Raw genomic sequence first — 23,043 nt, 5'->3', positions numbered from 1 at the left:
GCCTACTAGTAGCATTTGATTTACAGGCCCTGGCACACTCAGTGCACATTACTAGGGCCTTACCAGTAAATCACATATACCAATCATGGATAACCAATCAGCATAACAATTTATACAGAGAGCATATGCACTTTAGCACTTAGTAGCAGTGGTAAAGTGCCCAGAGTCCTAAAGCGAACAACCACAGGTCAGGAAAACATAAGAGGAATAAGCAAAATGTTTGGGGATAACCCTGTAAAAATGGCCAAGTCCAACAATTTTACATTGTTTGTTGTCATGGGTGAACACAGATTACGTGTGCGCCAGAACATAGGCCTTTCTCATGTTTTGATGTCTTTTTGGACCAGGTTGGGCACTCAAAGTACGACCCTCATAGTGTTGAAAAGCTACTGCCTTTGCCAGGAGTTAGGCAGCACAAGCACTATGGTGGCAGCATACCATGTAGTGATCAGTAGTGCTGATGTATGCTTAACTCACATTTGGCCTTCATTAGTTTTTTGTGTAGTGCTGTGCAGTGCGTGTGTGTTAATCATATACTGGGTGTATTTGTGTCTGTGAATTATACAATGCAAGGATAATACAGTGCTGTTCAGTGTGTGTATACTCTAGGCATGTGCTTAGTGTATGTCTGCCTGTGAAGGGCACAATACAAGGAAGACTCTGAGGTCCATTTTGATAGACCCGGGTGCAGCTGGACTTGCAATGAGGGATTTGAAAATGTTCAAAGTATTTATATTCTACAAACCTCAGGCATCTCTCACATAACGTAAAAAAGAAATATATCAGACGCTCAGTGAGAATTGGGTGTTTGTGTCAAAATCTAAAACTTTCATGAATATTTTGATTGTGATAATAATTTGCTTTGAATCACTCATGAATAAATACAAATCTTGTGCTAGATGCTTGTGGGTTACCCTGTGATATTGTTCCAGAGTTCTCTCAAGAAAAAGATGAGTAAGGAACCCACTCACATCCAAAATGATTGCAAGTTACTTTTCCATAGTGTGTAGGTGTAGGAAAAGCAGGAATCATTGTGAATCATTGGTAGTCTGATCATTGAAACTCAGCAACACGATGCCTAAATAATGAAAGCTTTGGATGCCACAACTTTTCTACAAAAGCCTGAAAAGGAGCACTAATAATCACAATTTGTTTCAGTGATAAAAGTTCAAAGAGAAAAATAGTTTCATCCGAAAGTCACAAACAACCTCCATTCACTCAAATGTAGTCCATCTATAGTCATGTATTCATATTCAAATTCATTTTTATTAATTCTTTTGTCAAAATCAACCCAGCCAACACGTTACATCCAATAGGACTTCATGAGGGTTCGTATATCCATGTGCCTAGTATCCCAGTATAGTATGCTACTCTACCAATGGCCAGAATCATGAGGGACATTATCCTAGTTTCAGGTAGTTTTTAGTCTCCCCCATTGGAATCTTCACTGTTTAGAATGCAGCACCAAACACGGGAAATCTGTCATGACTCCCATGAGTCCTATTGGGAGAAACGCACATGGCTGCCTCAAAATCTCAACAACCAATGCCATATAGGGACTCAAGTCCTGCATCCAACACATCCAAACCTGGATGCCAACAAATTGCCTGATGAAGATCAAATTCCTCCCGTTTTCCAACAATGCTAAACATTCTCTCATCCAGTCATCGCTCTCCAACATAAACCTAATTGGACTTCACACCTCAAACTTACAATATGTTGAGGTCAACAACGAATGAGTACAGGTATCGCCAAATTAGAGAGTAAACACTGCAGAAAGCACACAACAAGCCTCCTCGGCCTATAACCCAGAATCTACAAACACATCCCCTTTAACATCAAAGCAGCACAAACCGCATACAAATCAGGAAGAAACTGAACACTCATCTCTCAATGAATACTACATCAGATAGGCTAACTTCATTTTGCCTCCTTTAGCTCTAGTTCCTCCCTCTGTCCCTCCCACCATTTTCCCCACCAAGGTGTATCTGTGCATTGGTCTCTGTTGCTAGCCAGCTAGGTTCATACTTTAAAAATGTCAAAACATGCATACTTGATTTATTGTGAAAGGTTCAGCATACCTACCTCTGACCATGTTTGATTTTGTCCACCAAGGATTCTCTTTAGTTTCCCAAGAGCATGGTGGTGAAGAGGAGCATCCATCTCATCGTTCTCATCTTCAATCTCATCAAGATCAACCAGATGCACCATTTTTTCAGCTGCTTGTGGTCCTGCCTGAAATTCTATTTGGATTTTCTCAATAGTTGTTTCTGTATGAACTAAAATAACAGAATTGCAGTTATTATGTAGCATGCAGCATGTTTCCTAATAGTTTGGCAATACCACATGTTATTATAATGACATTTGTAAAGTAAAGTATGTTTTGCTGTTAACAAAGTACAGTAAGTCATATTTAAGAAAAATGCACGAAAGGACAACATGTTAAAAATATGTCACAATTGTACTGAATGAGTAAATAAATTGATGACCTTTGGATATGAGTTATCAAAAAGAAAAGGATTATTATCAAGTAAAACATATTACCATAATTTATATTGGAGTGTGTAAATGGATTGTGTAACTATTCTAAATGCAAAAGTGTAGTATGATTTATTTTAATTATGGTTGCTTTCCTTAGCAACAGTATTGCATGGGCTTCATTATGAGTACCCTCGTTTTCGTCTTGGTATTCCCCCCCACCCCAGTTAATGATATCAGATGTACAGTGACTCCAGAGAAGCAATATTGGAGTATTACAAGGTGTACCCTGAGATTACCACCAGATATGAGAAATTACTGTGTGAACTAGGATTATGGGATCACCCCCCTATTTACCCTGCTAATTCCCCATTTCACTGCAGAGTTTCAGAAAGAGGTTCCAGATAACTCCATTAACTGACATTTCTGGGTGAAAAGCATCAGATTCATGGTGCTCCAGAAGAGTTTCTTAATTCTGATGGAGCTAATAACTCTGTCAACACTCCTGTTAGATCCCAACCCGAATTATAGGAGCACCCATAATGAGACTCTAGATGTTCTTTCCATTTTCCACCTAAATCTGGTAAAAATAATTGTATCATCTCAAAAAAGTAGTCACTGCAGAATACAGCAGGATTGTTACATAAACTTATGTTCATGTTAGTGTTTCATGACATCAAATATAATTCATGGTGGCCTCTCAGACCCTGTGCATAGTAGCCCAGCTGGGTGAGGAGATCTAGCTATGCTATGCCTTAATTTGAAAATGAGTTGAGAATAGCCCTCACATTCCTTTGAAGTCTGTGCTTAACATATTGCAAAATTAATTATTGTATTGCAAAAAATCAAGTTTCGAAAATTGAAGAACAGTAATAGCTGAGATTTAGTATCACAAAGCAATAAATGAAGGATATTTATCAGTAATTTCAAATGGTAAAAAACATGGTTTCACATTATTTTAATGTGTAGTCAGTTTGACTCCAACTTGATTTTCAGCTGTTTTATTAGAATCATTGTCATTTCTGAAGGTTAATGTAGACCTCTTAGGTTCACACAGCATCTTATACAGAGAGTAGATTATTTTACAGCCAAAGTATCAACATAGACAAAGACTGATCTCTGGACTCTTTCTCTTAAAAGTTTAAGGATCCAAGGGGCTGACTGTGGAGTAAATCTTATGTTTTTGCAAAAACATGCTTCATTTAATATCTAGCTGGGGAATTAATTTATATAAATGAACTTACTACCTAGCAACATACTATCAAATGAATTTCTTTTTCCACATGAAATTTTCATTGCACCAGTTATATATTTTATGCTTTCTATCTCTGATTTCCATTTTTAAAATGAGGTTTGTTTGGAAATTGTTGTGAAAAATATCACAAAACCGTAATTTAAATGAAACCTGATTGGAAAGCTTTTTCCAAGACTAAACGGCATTTAAACTCACCAATAGTCACTAATGGGTGTAAGACCCAGAAAATACAACAGTTTTTAAGGGTGTGTATTCAATGCATGTGTTACTTTCAGGTAGCTAGCACATTAATCATTTACATTAGTACACTTCTTAGATCTCTAGATATTTTCATTTGTTCTGGTTTCACTATGCAGCTTGGAAACCTATCTGAATGTAATTATCATTGACTGGACTCTAGAGTAGAGAATATCGTGATACCCTACTACAGTAGCCAAAACTATTGTGGATCAAAACATCAAAAAGTAAGTGCATATATGGAAGTATAGATTTGCTACTCTTAACTTCACATCTATGTACCTTGAACTTATATAGACATAGTTACCTCTCTGTATTGAATTGATATATTGGCCATAATATTAAGGTACAACGATATTGCCTACTTGATATTCAGGACCTAAACCAATATAAGAGTAAAAATCAACCATGTGAGACCGCTGACTGCTATTGTGGTGGTCAGGAGACTGCCCGGTAAGCAGTCGGCTATCCAAACGCCCAATTACGATAGGACCACCGTGCTGACAGTCGCCAAGTGCTCATTACACTGGAGCTTGCGTTGTGGTCCAGGGAAAGGGCTGCAGCACAAGCCAAGGTGTTAAAGAGCAGTTTGTGCACATCCATGCAATGTGTGCATGCACCATGTGGTGCATGGCACACAGTGCATGGATGTGCGTAGGTTGTTATATGTGCCCCCGGGGCCACTTTGCAGTGGCCCACGATGGCAGGGACCCTGGTTGGGACCCCCAAACTCCCTTTGTGACACCCTTTTTATGGCGGTTCTCCCGCCATAAAAAGGCTGTCGCAAAGGGACCCAACTGCGGTGCCTGCCTCGGCACCGACTCTTGTTGGGACTCCGATTTCGACCGCCACCTCATCCGGGTGTGAGATCCTGGTGGAGGCAGTGGTCGTCCCTCTGACTGTTAATGGTCCATCCACATGCATTGAAATACAGGGTTCAGATTGATAGGCTGTATGTCGGGCGGATCTCTACTGACGGTGGCATTGTAATCATGCCCAAAGTGTTTACCATGATTATAAAATACAACAGTACAACTATACTTGTGCATCATTGTGGAAGTCAACTGAGTTACAGGGATGTTGAATTATTTAAAATCCTAGGAAGTAATGATACCATCTCTTTGAGAAGGAGACTCGTTTACATTATCATCTTAAATCCACTTGAAGCAATTTAAACACACTGCAATTGCATGAGTATGTGCTTATCAATGTGGATGCAACATGTTGGAAAGTGGTTAATTAGTAGTGATAACTAGAGACCTATCACTAGTATTAATGCCATAAACACAACAAAAGGTTCAATCAAGGTCTCAATAAATGATTCCCTTGCTCAACCCTTAGTAGCTGGCAATGAGCAGGCAGCCTTAACTTAGGACACAGGTGCGTAAAGCATTTAAAAACGCCAATACATTAAATAAGTAAGAAACTATACACAATGAAAATCACCAATTAATAAAAATAGGTTATATTTCTGTGCACGAGTAGACACTAAAGTGACAAAAATCCAATGTAGGTAACCAGAGATATGTATTTTTAAATAATAAATACTTTCTAGTGTTAAAAAGTCCAAAACGCCACTTTGGGGCCTCTGGTCATGTTAGACCTGGATAAAATCATAGTTTGAGGCCAACAGCGCTAGAGCCCTGTTCCGATTCACTGAGCGGGAGGCCTCGGTCCAAATATAACCTTAGCACTTAAAAACGTTTTCGGAGAGTTTTCCTCTTGGTGTCAAGCAAAAAACTTTGTCTGGATGGATTCTTGTTGACGGCATCGGCTTGGTCCAGCACGAGCACTTGTTCAATTCTTGGAAATCTAGTCAACGGCTATAGCTCCAGAGCTTTCAGTAGGATGAACCTGAAATCCAGACCAGGTCGCAGTTTGACATCAACTTATGGAGCTTTTTACCAAAATTGTTCCAAACATCTCCAAACTTCCGGAACTTCTTCCTGAAGTTCCTCTTGTGGGTTCAAAGTGTCCAAAACACCAATCCAAGAGAGATGGTTCTTAGGGTTTTGGGACTGCATTTCCCACAATGCACCTGGCAAAATCCTTAAAAATCCATTGGATGCACTCCAGATGGGTCCACTCCTTAATCTTTGTGAAGCCAGGAAAGTCTTTAGGGCTGTAGCTCTAAATTGTGTGGAAGGTGCAATCCTTTTGGTGCAGGTCAGGGTTCCAGCAGGGCAGACCATTTTCTCCTTGTTGTTCAAGGTAGGGATCTAAGTTGCTAGGCAACGCTCCCATATTTATTCACGGTTCCTGGGAGACAAGCGGGGGGTACCCCTGACCAATGGAGTGCATGGTGCCACCCATAGGAATGACCAATTCCTCCAAAGTGTTGCATATTTCTGACCCAGAAGCACTATTTTTCCAAAATCCAAAATGGATAAACTCTCTCCTGGAGGTTAAGACCTTGCTAAGCCATCCTAATGGCATGGCTACGTTTCCCTAACACTTCCCTTCCAGCCCCTCTGCTAATCTAATTACAGGGGCTCCTATTTGTCTGAAGTTGGTGTATGTGGTGGTGAACCCGTGCTGCCCTAAAGTGTCATTCCCAGTCTGAAAAGCAGTTTTGCTCCTCCACCCCCATTCTGCCTTTTGCTCTGCAGCTTTCAGTTCTCCTCCCACAGGAAATCCTTTGTCTCTAGTCAGGCCACTTCAGACATCATTAAGGCAGCTTGGCTCTGCCTGGCGAAGGCTGACCAATCAGAGCAGGGCTGCTGAGAGCCTGGATTTTGGCTTATAGAAAAGACAGTTCTTTGACTTATATTTTTGTGGTAGTTATAATAAATCTAATAGTGGCGAGTTGTTGGATTTATTCTATCATTTTGATACTTGGGTGTATGTTTTTAGCTTCTTTCTTTCAATAGTTACACTTCAGTATAGTGTTCCTATGTTAGCATATGGAGCTATTATGCTACAATAGGGAAATCAAAATTGGCAATTTGTACCCCACCATGCATAAAAAACATCTTTTATAATGTCTCTACTTATAGTTGCATGCCATCATATACTGGGCACCCAGGGGAGACCTTATCGGTGACTTATATGTAAAAGATACGTTAGTTTCAGGCTCCTGGAAGTATCTGTTATTCCAAGGTCAAATTTGCATATAACTTTATTTTAAAAGCAGCCTGTAAGGCAGGGCTGGCTTTTAAAATTACAGCTGGCACCAAGGTAGTGCACACTTAAGTGCATTAAATCTACTGAGCCTATAACCCTGCATGCCCTACCATAAACTAGGGACTTACAGGTAGGTTGTCAGTATCAATTGCAATTATACCTAATTACAATGTACTGTTAATCAGACCACTGGCCCTGGGTCTGGTTAGCAGAGCCCAGGGCACAATCAGAGTCAGAAAAGCAGCATCTAATAGTCAAAATGAGGGGAAAAGTGGGGGTACACTGAAAACAGGTTATGTTTTGTCGCAGAGCACATTCCTAGTTGCATCACAACACTGTACCTGATACAGGGTAGGATGAATTGGACGTGCCTATTGCAAAAAAACAGCCTTTTTTGTAATATTACATGAGATTAACCCCCACATAAGAGAGGTATGTGGGCATACTAAGGTGTGCTTAGCCTACACAAAATGTGTGCTTGTGCCAATTCACAAAATCCTTTTCCACACTTTTTGCACCCTGGAAATGGTCAGGGATGCACTCCTATTAAGGACAGGATTGGATCGATCAATAAAAAGCTTTATTTCAGATAGTAAATCATGAAAGCATTATATTAAATTCAATACATTACACAGATTATATATAAAAGCAATAAAAACATATTCACAGCACAGGTAAAAACAGAAAAAGGTTGAACAAAGTGCTTTATGGAGGCAGTATTGTTGACTGTAAGGACTTTCTGTGAGTAATAACAGCCCATAGGTAACATGACATAACATTTCAGGTGAAAGGATTCGAATGGACTGTGAAAACAAGAAAGCTGGTCGGCATTATACAAAGTTTAAGGATCCCAGCAATGGCTTTATCAAAATTTTTCTCAGATTGGCATAACATTTACATTATAAAACAGTATGCATAGTACTTTGGGCCGATATATTATTACAGGGACATTTAACTAAAGTTTGTGACCAATCATTTGTAATAGGAAAACTGGTCAAGCAATGAAAAATTAAAACATTGGGTTATTCTCGAGCAAACAAAAGTAACAATAATTAATCAGGAAGTGTAGTGGTTTACGAAGGAAAGAGTCCCATCCATAAATATGTGGGTATTCTTCTTTATTATTTTCGTTATTGCAGATATCAAGCAGTTGATCTCATAGATGATTGTAGCCAACACGTGTTTCGTCAAAGGGCGGAAAGCCCAACAGACTTCCTCAGGGCTACAGAAATGATGAGAGGAAACTGATCATACAGTTTTGTTACAATTATAAGTAAATAACATCTAAAATCACAATATCTACAGTAAAAGTTGTGACATAGGGCAACGAACAACCCAGAAAAGAAGAAGGATGAAAAGTTCCAAAGTGCAGCAAGTCAAAAGACGAACCCAAATGTGTTGCACTTAAAGACATTAGGGTGTGTATAAACACCCTCCACCAGAAAAAAGGAGTGAAAAAAGAGGAATCATTTGTGAAGATGGAACCAAAATAGGTGTCAGAGAGGTGAAAGGTAAAGTAAAAAATAAAAGTTAAATAATTTTACAGCCTCGTTGTAATTGCACAAAGAGAACGTGAAAAGGAAACCGATATCAAGATAGACCTCTAAAACCCACATCTCAAGGACAGAGGTAAACTAGTATTATTACTACTATTCAGCCAAGCACTATGAATTAATGATCACTTAAATGAAAATGCTGAAATAGTGATATTCAGAGGTGTACCAGAGGATATCAGCGGATAAGTGATCACTAATTAACAAAAAAATGAAAAAATTAATATAAATTAACACTCACCAATAGCAATATAATAAATCAGGTGATGTGTAAGACAAATATAAGTATCAGGAACGAAGCCAAATAGATCAATCAGGGTTTCTTCAAGAATTGTCAAATAAAATGAAAGTAGTCTGTAACATATGAAAAACAATATAAATAATAAAGTTCTAGAATCCTGTATCTTTGAATCTTAAGTTTTAACCAGGATTGTCCAAGTCAATCCGAAAATTACAATGGTATTAACTCATTAATTCACAAAAAACATGTGAGTACCTCTAACACGGTTCCGAGAGTTTATCACAGCCGGAGTATAAATTCAACAATCGTGATGAAAATTCTGCTGGCGAATAGATAAACAGTAATTTCAAAAATAATCCAAACCAAAAATAGGGGCCATATCATGAGATCCCTATCCAAAGACTCAGGTACTAACGTCATACAAACATATAACCTATAAAAAGCAAAAACAAGGAACACAGGCACACATAGCGAGGGCTACTATAGTTGAATGAAAAAAGGTTAGTATTAAAACCAAAATTCATGAATCAGCGATGTTACATCGTATAAGATTCAATTACTTAAATATAGCGGCAAGAATAAAATACCCACAAATCTACATAATACAAGTAAAAGAGTAAAGAGATTAACGGTCAGACCTAGGACACACAACCATTAACACGGAGAGTACTCCGGTCGTTATCCAAGCTCAGTTGTATGTGAATGAATCGGCGCCATGTTGTTCCCCAATATATACGAAGTCCGGTAATTGGAATAAACGTCCTATGTAAAACATAGAAAGAGGACTATCACGTACAACGCGTGAATACAAGGCCGCCATCTTAGAGAGGTGTAAATATTCACATATCGTGCTAACAAAGGGCGAACCCATTTGTGTGTTTATGTCAGAAAGATAAATAAATACCTATCTCATTATAAAGATACATAGTGTGTCACAAATATATGTTCTGAACAATTTGAAGACAATAAAACCGGGCCAATATCCGAAACGCGCTCATTGAAAATATAGTATCATAATCGTCATCTGTACTAATGTAAAATGTTAGTGCCAGGAATAATAATAACCTTGGCGCAATTACCATTGCATAAATTTGAAAGCGGATCTCTGATTCCTAACAGAGTGATAGGCTATCCCGAAGTTAGGTATGACAATCGAAAAGCGATACAAGGAGCATAAGTTGTCAACATTGGCCAATGCTCTGTGAGACACACAGAGTGGTCCACATTTAATCAACATACGTCACAAAGACAGACGTAAAGGAAAGCAGAACAAATCAGGAAGGAGAGGTATTAGTAACTTGGAGGGGAAGCATTTATATTCAGGCATAGTAGAAATGACCCAAAATTACCAGAGGAGAAGAGGGAAAACTTATGAATAGGGCAAATGCAATAGGCATAAAAAATGGCAGGTGTTCAATGCAGCATGTAAACATAAGTGAGGAATCAGGCTAAATACAGTGGTTAACAGAGTTTGACTAAAAATCAATTGTTACAACATCCAAAGCAAATACATATACATTCAAAAATAAAATGAAAAAAAATTGTATTTAACATATAATCCATGTTATAAATATCCAAAAGGTTACATGTAGATAATACTAACATGAGCTCACTAATTACAGTCAAAAATAATTAGAAATAAATCCTTCTTCTTTTCTGAGTTGTTCGTTGCCCTATGTCACAACTTTTACTGTAGATATTGTGATTTTAGATGTTATTTACTTATAATTGTAACAAAACTGTATGATCAGTTTCCTCTCATCATTTCTGTAGCCCTGAGGAAGTCTGTTGGGCTTTCCGCCCTTTGACGAAACACGTGTTGGCTACAATCATCTATGAGATCAACTGCTTGACATCTGCAATAACAAAAATAATAAAGAAGAATACCCACATATTTATGGATGGGACTCTTTCCTTCGTAAACCACTACACTTCCTGATTAATTCTTGTTACTTTTGTTTGCTCGGGAATAACCCAATGTTTGTGTTTCTATCTCCGGTTACTCTGTAACAGAGATCTTTGGGATTCAAAGTGGCTGTTTCCAGTTTGTTCCTTTGAGCATCAACTTTGAACTGTTTATCTCATCTAAATGAATATTGATTTTGCGCAATGTATAACCTAGCTATGATCGAAAGCTTTTCAAGCAATGAAAAATATCCATACCAAAACGAGTCAGTATGAACCTGCGATGGAATTTTTGTACTAATTTAAGATAAGGTTGCATCTCGTATGCAACCAGAATAATTTCGTTCTTGAGGACTCTGGGCTTCGGTAATACTGTGGAAAGACTTAGATCCTCAAGCAAGGAAAGACACTCCATCTTTAGTTTCTTCCTGTTACTACATATCAGAGATTCTGGTTGATCAAAGTATTCTGTGTGCCCCTGATGTGTTAGAAAACTTTCGACTTACTTAAACCACAGGATTTTAAGGGCCTTTGGTCATTTAAGACAATCTCAAATAACTTTACGGTTTAATCCAGTAGATTCAAATGTTCAGATCTTATGCCAGAGCAAAACTGTCTGGGTCCTAATTAAGTCTGCCAAAAAAGGTTCTCCCAGTTCGGAATGGCAGGCAAAGGCAAAAGGTATTTTCAGCCAATTGTCACAATTGGCAATTAACATGTCCCCACATTCCTGCCCTGTATGTAGCAGTAGACTGACACTGCTCATAGATAAGTAGCATCTCATTTGGAGGTTTCTTACACATTTTCCTAGTAAAATTAAATACGGGCATAATGGTTTTCACAAACTGAAGCTTTCTAGAATTAATTGGATGGGTCCAAGTACCCTCCATGTCGAATAGGATGCCCAGATAGGAAAAGGTTGGGGTTAAACAAACCGTATTGCTATTGAACAGTATGTTACAGCTCGTCATAGACCTTTTCCCACACTTCATAATGAAGGTTTTACTTATATTGACAAAAGGGTGCTGGCCATAAGTACAGCATCATCAGCATAGAGGTGGGTCATGGTTGGTCAGTGTCAGTAATTTGAGGAAGGTTGCAGCAATTGCTTTCCAGAACACTGCCCAAACTGTTTATATACAAGCTGAACAGTAAGGAAGCAAGTGTGCATCCCTGCCTGACCCCTCACCCTATGCTGAAGGACTTTGTGCACTCTCCCTTGAACACGTACTGTACCCTAGCCCAACTTCCCGAGTACATTTCTCTAAGGAGGTTTACTATGGCCATTCATAATGATCCACAACTTATCATGGTCTACATAGTTGACTGCAGATGTAAGGTCTAAAAAGGCTAAGAACATGTTACCTTGTTTAATATACGTATATTTTCCAATCAAGAGACACTAATGTAATCCTTGTTCAATTGTCCCCAGACTGGAATGGGATCCATATTGTAAATCCGAGAGGATTTCATTGGATTTGCCCAGTCCTGTAGTCTGTTCAGGATGATGCGACCAGCCAACTTAACCAGGGAATCTAATAAAGAGTTTGGTCGCCCTTCTTATAAATAATGACAATGAGTGACTCTGTCCAGGTGTTCAAGATGCCTACCCTGCAACAGGCTCTAAGGATCAGAGTCTGTAACGAGCCCCACAAAGTTATGTTGGTTTTTATAGAGGTCAACAGGGATGCTGTCTGTGCCCAGTGCTTTCCCCACTTTGCTTGCTTTTGAATCCATAATGACCCCGTCTAAATTGATTGTAAAGTTAACATGTTTATCGGGTCTACTGAAGAGTTAGATGCATGTAGACTTGGGCCTGGTGATCCCTCAAAGTGCTTGGTATAAACTTTGGAGAAATAGGCCACCCAATTGGCTTCACTGATGGCAGTCTCTATACGAGGACCATTTACCCCTTTCAAAAAAGGGGAGTTGACTGCATGGCCTTTACTGAGGTTGGCTTAGTGCAGGGTCTCCCATGCTTCATCTTTCTGTCCTTCCTTCCGCCGCTTCAAGGCTAGCTTTCAGGCTGGTCCGCAAGACTGAACTTTGTGTATATTTCTAGGTGATTTATGTAAGGCAGCTTTTAATTTCTTATGGTCTAACCAACCCCTTCTCTCAGGTACTCGTTGTGAGAAGTTGGCCTGGCATATGCTGTTCACTAGTTATAATGGCCACCTTGCACCAGTCCAATTCGACTCTTATGGTAGATAGGTTTAAGACAACCTTTTAAAGAAAGCTATCCTAGTTTTAGCTGTGGAGAGCAGCCTTCAGGCTAAGTCTCTGAGGAATGTAAAGCAGCTTGTTTTACCTTATAATCTCTTGAATTACCAAATGAAAGGACACCACACAGGTATATATATCAAATATATATGTATTTATTTCTAGACACACTCTACTAATCTCTTTATGAGATTAGAAGTCAGGAACACATTAAAATATCAAGGTTTCACAATAAGTTAAGCACAAATATGGCTGGGGCCCAAGGGGCGTACAAGACCATATACTAAAAAAGAGGTTTAGGAAAGTCGACTTGCAAGGGGACAAGGTCTAGGGCATGTAGAATCGCTGGGGCTTCACTAATCCACCCAAGGCAGGTAAGTAAAAGACCCACGGGAGACACGTGCAGTGTGAGAACACAGCCGCGGGCTCCCTATTGATTTCAACGGAGCAAGTCGTGGTTGGATTTTTTAAGTTTTAGGGTACTTCGAGGAAATCTACAAGCAAGCCACTTACAAGGTAAGTAATTAGAGGGCCAACACACACTAGGGCACCGGAGTGCATGAGTTACCTCACCCAGGGAAGCCGGGTGCATAGGTGTCTTTTGGTGTCGGGTCGCGTCGCTGTTTTCTATGGAAGCCAGAGAAGATTTGCTGCTTGCGAAGACTGAAGAAGTGTCCGGTGGAATCCAAGGCTGGATTCAGGATGAAGAAGACCTGAAAGCAGAAGGGACAGTGTTCACAGTCACTTGCCAGTGACCCGGGGCCAGGAAGATGGATGCCCACGGAAGTCGGGTGATTTCAGTTGATCAAGGGTGTTTTGACTCTTCGCTCACGAGGACCAGGAGGCATCAACGATGACCAGCAGCTGGATTCGGAGTGTCCCATGACGTCTGCAGCATACTGAGGTGTCGGCAACCGGATTGGAACCAACAAGCCTTAGCAACAGCAAGTCTTGTGGAAAGTGAATTAAGTCAATGGTGCAAACCAGCAAGGTCTGAGGGACTCACCCAGCGAGGGTAAGTGAGGGCAGGCCTGGAGCAACCAGGAGAGCCCTTTGGTTTGATCAGAAAGTCTTCAGGGGACCCACAAACCAACGGGCAAGGGATCGCGAAGACGCCTCATGAGGAAATGCTTTACAGGAGCCCACGGTCACTCGGGACGGGGTAGGCCTCTGATTTTCGGTGCAGAACCTGCTGGAGGCTTGGGCCACAAATGGTCCAATGCACAAGTTCGTACAACATCGTGAAGGGGTTGCACTTGACAATAGTGCACGGTACCCGGGTACTGCTGTTCCTCGTCACTCGTGGGGTCCACTCACCTCAGCTCTGCTTGGACTCACAATGGCCATCGAGAAGTCAGGAAATCCACTTCCGGGGCTGCAGGGACTTCGGACTCCGGCGGGAGCGGGAAAGTTTGCGACCATTGATTAGAGTTTTTGGTGCCTGCCAAGCAGGGGAGTCACTCCTTGACTCCAAGGGAGATTCTTCCATCTACCAAAGGTAGTGGAACATCTTAGGGCCAGGATTTTTCTTGGAAAGCGTTGTCCAGGGATATCTAGTTTGCAATGGCAAGGGTTCCCTATCTTATACTAAAAGAAAGGGAGGGACTAGCTTTATGACCACTCCTCTGGGAGGGTCAGGGTATGGGATGGTTACACCCACTTCCCTTTGTCCAGTTTTGTGCCAGAGCAGGGACAGGTAGCCCCTGAACCGGTTTGAGGTGGCATATGCATAGAGGAGCCTACTGCTCCCCCAATGCAGGACTTCAAACCACTCTAGGAGTGCACCCAACCAGCCCCAATACACTAAAACCTGTCTGGAAGGTGGTGACACCTCCTTGTGACAGGATGCCTATTGTTGGGCCTCCTCCACTGTGAGTTTCAGTCAGCAGCAGGAGGGCAGCCCAGTGTCTGTGCTGGTGGCATCCATTTTGTGATGCCAGGGCTCTTTCAGATTTCTACCGTGTTTCCACAGTGGGTACATGTCGTCCCCTCTAGAAGAGTGGGATCATACTCCCACACCAGTTACTGGTGTGGGGGTATGTAAACCAAGCACCCTGCCCTCAGGATTGATAGGGCCTGCCTTAGGGGTGACTGATAGGTTTATATGTGTGTGTATGGTGAGATATAGGAACCTATACCTCAGTGAGGAGTGCTAACACTACCTCATCCAGGCTGCAGTAGCAGGCCTGTGGTGTCAGATTTAGTCTGCTTCCCAGGGGTGGCATAATACATGCTTCAGCCCCTGGTAGGCCTGTGAAGTACCTATGCCCTTGGTCCCTAATGTACCATATACTAGGGGCTCATAAGGTACCACAGTATCCAATCACTAGTGCATCTAGTATGCACTCAAAGTTGTTTAGAGAGAACAGAGAGACTGTGTCCCTGATTAGCAGGGACCCAACCAGACTATAGCCAGAAACCAGTATTAACATCAGAAAAAAAGTGGGGGCAACATAAGTGCAGATCCTACTCTCCTACACAACCCACCCCCCCCAAACGCAGAGACACTAAACTAACCTTGACCAGACCAGTTGAGTCTTCGTGTTTGAAGTGGAAATACCTTGAGAGTCCATCTGCATTGGCATGTTGGGTCCCAGGTCTATGTTCCACTGTATAGTCCATCCCCTGTAGGGAAATGGACCACCTTAGCAGTTTAGGATTTTCACCTTTTATCTGTTTGAGTCATAGGAGGGGCTTGTGGTCAGTCTGAACTATAAAGTGTGTGCCAAACAAGTATGGCCTCAGCTTCTTCAGGGCCCACACCACAGCAAAGGCCTCCCTCTCAATAGCTGACCAACGTTTCTCTCTAGGGGTCAGCCTTCTGCTTATAAAAGCTACTGGCTGGTCTTGACCTTCATCATTCAGTTGAGACAGTACAGCTCCCATACCCAGCTCAGAAGCATCTGTTTGGACAATGAACTTTTTTGTGTAGTCTGGACTCTGTAAATATAGGAGCAGTGCACATGGCCTGCTTCAGGTCATCAAATGCCTTTTGACAGCTAGCTGTCCACTGAACCTTTTTTGGCATTTTCTTAGAGGTAAGATCATTTAAGGGGGTCACTATAGATCCATATCCCTTAACAAACCTCCTATAGTACCCGGTCAGGCCTAAAAAGGCTCTAACATGTGTCTGGGTTGTTGGAGCTACCCATTCCATTATGGTTTGGATTTTGCTCTGCAATGGTTGAACCTGGCCTCCACCTACAAGGTGGCCCAGGTATACAACCTGACTCTGCCTTATCTGGCACTTAGTGGCTTTGATAGTGAGGCCTGCTTTTTGCAGGGTCTCCAAAACATTTCTGAGGTGGACCAGGTGATCCTGCCAGGTGGAACTAAAGACAGCAATATCATCTAGATAAGCTGAGCAATAAGCTTCCATACCTGTCAGAACTTTGTTCACCAACCTCTGAAAAGTGTCAGGTGCATTTTTCAAACCAAAGGGCATCACCACAAAGTGGTAGTGCCCACCAGGGGTTGAAAATGCTGTTTTGGCCTTGGCATCATGAGCTAACTTGATTTGCCAGTAGCCAGCTGTTAGGTCAAATGTACTCAGATATTTGGCTGATGCCAAAGTATCAATGAGCTCATCTGCCCTGGGAATTGGATAGGCATCTGTCCTGGTGACTGCATTGAAGCCTCTGTAGTCAACACAAAACCTAATGTCTTTCTTACCACCCTGGGTATGAGGTTTAGGCACAAGGACTACTGGACTACCCCAAGGGCTATCTGAAGGCTCAATCACTCCTAGTTCCAACATTTTCTGGACTTCAGTTCTGATACAGTCCCTGACATGGTCAGGTTGCCTGTAGATTTTACTCTTGACAGGCAGACTGTCTCCAGTGTCCACCTCATGGGTGCACCAGGAAGTCTGACTAGGGGTCAGGCTAAACATATGTCTGAACTGCTGTAGAACTTGTCTGCACTCAGTTTGCTGATGGTCAGTGAGGCTGCTTGTCAAAGCAACACCATCTACAGACCCATCATCAGGGTTCTGTGAGAGCAGGTCAGGAAGAGGGTCACTCTCCTCCTCCTGTTCCTCATCGGTTGCCATGAGCAAGCCCATGTCAGCCCTGTCCACATATGGCTTTAATCTGTTGACATGGAGCACCCTAAGGGGGTTCCTGGAAATTCCAAGATCCACCAAGTAGGTAACTTCTCCCTTTTTCTCAACAATTGTATGGGGGCCACTCCACTTGTCTTGGAGAGCTGCTGGGGCCACAGGCTCCAACACCCACACTTTCTGTACTGGCTGATAGACAGTCAGTATAGCCTTTTGGTCATGCCAAGCTTTTTGTAGTTCTTGGCTAGCCTCCAGGTTTTTGGTTGCCTTCTTCATGTATTCGGCCATCCGGGAGCGGAGACCAAGTACATAGTCCATCACATCCTGTTTGGGAGGTTTGAGAGGTAACTCCCAGCCCTCCTTCACCAAACGTAATGGACCTCTTACAGGGTGCCCAAACAGAAGTTCAAAAGGGCTGTAGCCAATCCCCTTCTGTGGGGCAGCACTGTTGCTCCTTACTCAGATCTTCCCTAGAAGGTCCCCCTGCCCCCAAGAACTCAACCTGACCAGACTCAAGTTCCTCTGGGGCAGTTCCTTCTTCAAGATCTGCTTCTCCTCCCTATTATAGGCTGCTGTTTGTATATGCCCAGATTACTGGGGCTCACTAGGAAGGACATGTCAAGGTCTCCCTCACAAACCAGCAATGCCTGAGTGGGTACTCTGACTAGGCCAGAGTCCACATCAGAACCCAGGGTCAACCCTACTACACCCTTATTCTGATTACCACCTCCACCAGTAGCTGTACTAGGGGGAACAGTTGCCTTAGGGGCTTGAGTGGTGGTGGTTTGGTTTTTGGACTTGGTACAATCAGAAGTCCAGTGCCCTTTCTGTTTACAGAATTTGCACCAGGGCTTCTTTTGGCCTTTTCCCTTTGTAGACTGTGAATCCCCACCAGATGCAGATTTACGAGGCCCTTGTGAAGACATCTGGTCTTTAGACTTATCCCCACCTTTCTCTGAGCCTTTAGGATCCTGCTTCTTAGTGTCATCCCCTTGGTTCTGGGTTTTCTGCCTCACCCTGGTTCTGACTTATTTTTCAGCCTTCTTTCCCAATTCTTGGGGAGAGGTGAGATCAGAGTCCACCAGGTACTGATGCAACAACTGGTTTTGGCAATTATTAAGGATCTGTTCTCTCATCATAAGATTATACAATCCCTTAAAATCAGTAACCCTACTACCAACCAGCCAACCCTCCAGAGCCTTGGTTGCACAATCTACAAAGTCTGTCCAATCCTGATTCTGTGCTTTTTGGGTGTCTCTGAACTTCAACCTGTACTGTTCCGTGGTTAAGCCAAACCCATCTATTAATGCACTTTTCAGGACATCATAATCATCAGCATCCTCTTCTCTAACAGTGAGGAGCTTGTCTCTACCTTTATCTGAAAAGGAGAGCCACAAGATTGCTGCCCACTGTTTCTGGGGGACCTGTTGAACTTTACAGGCTCTATCCATAGCAGTTATCCACTTGTGGACATCATCCCCACTCTGGTAGGGAGGAACAACCTTGGACAGGTTCCTATGGTCTGGGATATAATCTCTGATTCTAGGGACACTGTTGCTGCCACCAGGGTTTTCTAACCCCTCTTTCCTAGAAGCTCTCTGGATCTCCAAGACTTCTTTATCTAATGCCAACTGCTTGGCCTTAAGTGCAAATCTTGCTTCCTCATACTGTAGCAGTTTGTACATTCTTTCAGTGTAGGTCTCTCTTCTAGTAAAGTATGAGCTCCTCTGATGAACAGATTCTCTTCCAGAGTGATATGAGTGGCAGATTCCCTTGAAGGGGACCTAACCCTATCTTCGACTCTGTCAGTTCTCTTAGGGAGAATTGCCTCTGTTCTGTTCAGACCCTTCTGGATCTGGCCCTTCAATCACAGAGTCCTGGTCATCTTGATTTTCATTATCTGACCCAGACACTGTAATTGGCCCACTCCCTGATTCAGATCTGTTAGCTCCTAGAGCCAACCTCAGATCATCTGCTGTCAGCAGATCTATCAGGCCTAGTGTGGAGGGACTCTGTCCTAGCTTCAGGTGTCTTGCAACACACATGGCCTTCAGGTCAAATAAGGTCATGTCCTTATACTGAGGCTGGGTGGACCCACTGGCTCCATCCCTTGAGGACATTCTAGTGTTATGCAGTGTTGCACTACCTACACTAGAGTGTGGCCTACTGATCCTAACTTGAGCTGTAGCAAGAGTGTGCTCTCCCTTCACAAACAACTCTAAGTTCAGTAGAACTTATTGATACTAAGCTTGACTTTTATATGTACCTTGAGTACCTTTAGTGGTTTTCAGTTAGTAATTCAAATAGAGATTTTCTGGTAAAACAATAGTAAGCTGGAATCCCACACGCTGCCCACCAATGTGAGAAGTTGGCCTGGCATATGCTGGTCACTAGTTATAATGGCCACCTTGCACCAGTCCAATTCAACTCTTATGGTAGATAGGTTTAAGACAACCTTTTAAAGAAAGCTATCCTAGTGGTAGCTGTGGAGAGCAGCCTTCAGGCTAAGTCTCTGAGGAATGTAAAGCAGCTTGTTTTACCTTATAATCTCTTAAATTACCAAATGAAAGGACACCACACAGGTATATATATCAAATATATATGTATTTATTTCTAGACACACTCTACTAATCTCTTTATGAGATTAGAAGTCAGGAACACATTCAAATTAAGCCTGGGCAAAGCGCTACGCTACGCTCGCGTAGTTTGCGAAGTTTGCGCTCCTTCGCACTACGCGAATTGCACGTAGCACAGTGGAAACACGCGTAGCATAGCGTTGCGTAGTGCAGCGGTCATTTTTTGCTTGCTCGCGGTCCGCAATGCCAAGTTGGTGACCGCGAGCAAGCAAAATGACATCCCGGCGAGAATTTTTCCTCGTTCGCGATCACCAACATCAAGTTGGCGATCGCGAGCGTGGAAAATAAACCTCCCGGCGAGATTCTCAACGCCGGGAGGTCAGGTTTCTCATTGCAAGTGGTCACGTATGCTCGCGACCTCTCGCGATGAGAAACTACCAGTCCGCGTTGAGAAAGCTGCAGCTCGAGTAAAAATCTACTCGAGCGGCAGAAAACTACAGCTCGCACTGTGCAAGATGCCGTTTTCAATGATTGCACAGTGCCGGATGCTTGTCCGCACTGTGCAATCATTGAAAACGGCATCTTGCACAGTGCGAACAGGGTACTACGCAGTTCGCGAAGTGCTACGCGTAGCTCGCGTAGTGCGAAGTGCACTTTGCGTAGCTACGCGTAGCGCTACTTTGTGAACTGCGCCCAGGGTTAATTCAAATATCAACATTAAACAGTAAGTTAAGCACAAATATGGCTGGGGCCCAAGGGGCGTACCAGACCATATACTAAAAAAGAGGTTTAGGAAAGTCGACTTGCAAGGGAACAAGGCCTAGGGCCTGTAGAATCGCTGGGGCTTCACTAATCCACCCAAGGCAGGTAAGTAAAAGACCCACGGGAGACGCGTACAGTGTGAGAACACAGCCACGGGTTCCCTATTGATTTCAATGGAGCAAGTCGCGGCTGGATTTTTAAAGTTTTAGGGTACTTCGAGGAAGTCTACATGCAAGCCACTTACAAGGTAAGTAATTCAAGGACCAACACACACTAGGGCACTGGAGTGCACGAGTTACCTCACCCAGGGGTGCATATGTGTCTTTTGGTGTCGGGTCGCGTCACTGTTTTCTATGGAAGCCAGAGAAGATTTACTGCTTGCGAAGACTGAAGAAGTGTCCGGTGGAATCCAATGCTGGATTCAGGATGAAGATGACCTGAAAAGCAGAAGGGACAGTGTTCACAGTCACTTGCCAGTGAACCGGTACCAGGATGATGGATGCCCACGGAAGTCGGGTGATTTCAGGTGATCAAGGGTGTTTTGACTCTTCGCTCACGAGGACCAGGAGGCATCAAGGATGACCAGCAGCTGGATTTGGAGTGTCCCGTAATGTCTGCAGCTTACTGAGGCATTGGCAACCGGATTGGAACCAACAATCCTTGTCAACAGCAAGTCTCGTGGAAAATGAATTAAGTCAATGGTGCAGACCAGCAAGATCTGAGGGACTTACCCAGTGAGGGTAAGTGAGGAAAAGCCTGGAGCAACCAGAGGAGCCCTTTGGTTTGATCAGAAAGTCTTCGGGGGACCCACAAGCCAATGGGCAAGGGATCGCAAAGATGCCTCGAGAGGAAATGCTTTACAGGAACCCACGGTCACTCAGGATGGGGTAGACCTCTGATTTTCGGTGCGCAACCTGCTGGAGGCTTGTGCCACAAATAGTCCAATGCACAAGTTCGTACAATGTTGTGAAGGGGTTGCACTCAACAATAGTGCATGGTACCCGGGTATTGCTGTTCCTCGTCACTCGTGGGGTTCACTTGCCTCAGCTCTGCTGGGGCCTCACAATGACTGTCAAAAAGTCAGGAAATCCACTTCTGGGGCTGCAGGGCCTTCGGACTCCAGCGTGAGCAGGAAAGTTTGTGACTGTTGATTAGAGTTTTTGGTGCCTGACAAGCAGGGGAGTCACTCCTTGACTCCAAGGGAGATTCTTCCATCTTCCAAAGGTAGTGGAACGTCGAAGGGCCAGGATTCTTCTTGTAAAGCGTCATCCAGGGATATCTAGTTTGCAATGGCATGGATTCCCTATCTTATACTAAAAGAAAGGGAGGGACTAGCTTTATGACCACTCCTCTGGGAGGGTCAGGGTAGGGGGTGGTTACACCCACTTCCCTTTGTCCAGTTTCCCGCCAGAGCAGGGACAGGTAGCCCCTGAACTGGTTTGAGCTGGCATACGCACAGAGGAGCCTACTGCTCCCACAGTGCAGGACTTCAAAGCACTCTAGGAGTGCACCCACCCAGCCCCAATACACTAAATCCTGTCTGGAAGGTGGTGACAGGATGCCTATTGTTGGGCCTCCTCCACTGCAAGTTTCAGTCAGCAGCAGGAGGGCAGTCCAGTGTCTGTGCTGGTGGCATCCATTTTGTGATGCCAGGGCTCTTTCAGATTTCTACCGTGTTTTCACAGTGGGTACATGTCGTCCTCTCTAGAAGGGTGGGATCATACTCCCACACCAGTTGCTGGTGTGGGGGTATGATTCCAAGTTGTTTGACACCAAACACAACATGTTTTGATGCAGTCCTTCCAAAGTTAGCATTTACCGGTAGGTTATAATGCACTTAAGAGTATATGGTTTAACAGCATCCACAAACAGCCACAGAGAATAGACTCTGTGTGGTGTGGATGATGGATGAAAGAGGCAGGAAACGGTAGATTGCTTGAGGGCTCTTTAATGTAGGAAGTAATCCTGAGACCTCATCCTCCAACCAAGCCAGAACAACTGACAACAGCTTTAATCCATAACATTCTACTAGCAAAACAATCTGTAAAGGAACACCCCCACAGCAGCTGACATTCTTATCTTGACATAAACGCTTAGAATCATTAAGTAAGAACACTACACTCTGCCAGCTGCAGAGGGGTCCTGCTCATGCAGAGGCACCCCATCACATTGTAAACCAAGCACCCTGCCCTCAGGATTGATAGGGCCTGCCTTAGGGGTGGCTGATAGGTTTATATGTGTTTGTATGGTGAGATATAGGAACCTATACCTCAGTGAGGAGTGCTAAGACTACCTCACCCAGGCTGCAGTAGCAGGCCTGTGGTGTCAGATTTAGTCTGCTTCCCAGGGGTGGAATAATACATGCTTCAGCCCTTGGTAGGCCTGTGAAGTACCTATGCCCTTGGTACCTAAGGTACCATATACTAGGAGCTCATAAGGTACCACAGTATCCAATCACTAGTGCATCTATTATGCACTCAAAGTTGTTTAGAGAGCAGAGAGACTGGGGCCCTGATAAGCAGGGACCCAGCCAGACTATAGCCAGAAACCAGTGTTAACATCAGAAAAAAGTGGGGGCAACATAAGTGCAGATCCTACTCTCCTACAATCGTCGCTTCCGATGGACTGTTATC

The 23,043-nt window shown here is 43.1% G+C and overlaps 1 protein-coding gene across 4 annotated transcripts in view; it reads right to left on the bottom strand.

The window, feature by feature from the left end:
- The window catches only part of LOC146834561 (vitellogenin-1-like), a 977,187-nt gene that overhangs the window by 453,354 nt on the left and 500,790 nt on the right, over window positions 1-23,043 (bottom strand). For all 4 annotated transcript variants that reach the window (XM_085601961.1, XM_085601964.1, XM_085601963.1 and 1 more), the window contains one exon: window positions 2,086-2,279. In XM_085601961.1, coding sequence (XP_085458087.1) covers window positions 2,086-2,279 — 194 coding nt within the window. The remainder of the gene's footprint in view (window positions 1-2,085; window positions 2,280-23,043) is intronic.

This window comes from Triturus cristatus, chromosome 4_2, assembly GCF_964204655.1.
Source record: "Triturus cristatus chromosome 4_2, aTriCri1.1, whole genome shotgun sequence".
Classification (NCBI taxonomy): domain Eukaryota; kingdom Metazoa; phylum Chordata; class Amphibia; order Caudata; family Salamandridae; genus Triturus; species Triturus cristatus.
This window is presented reverse-complemented; position numbering and strand designations above follow the sequence as displayed.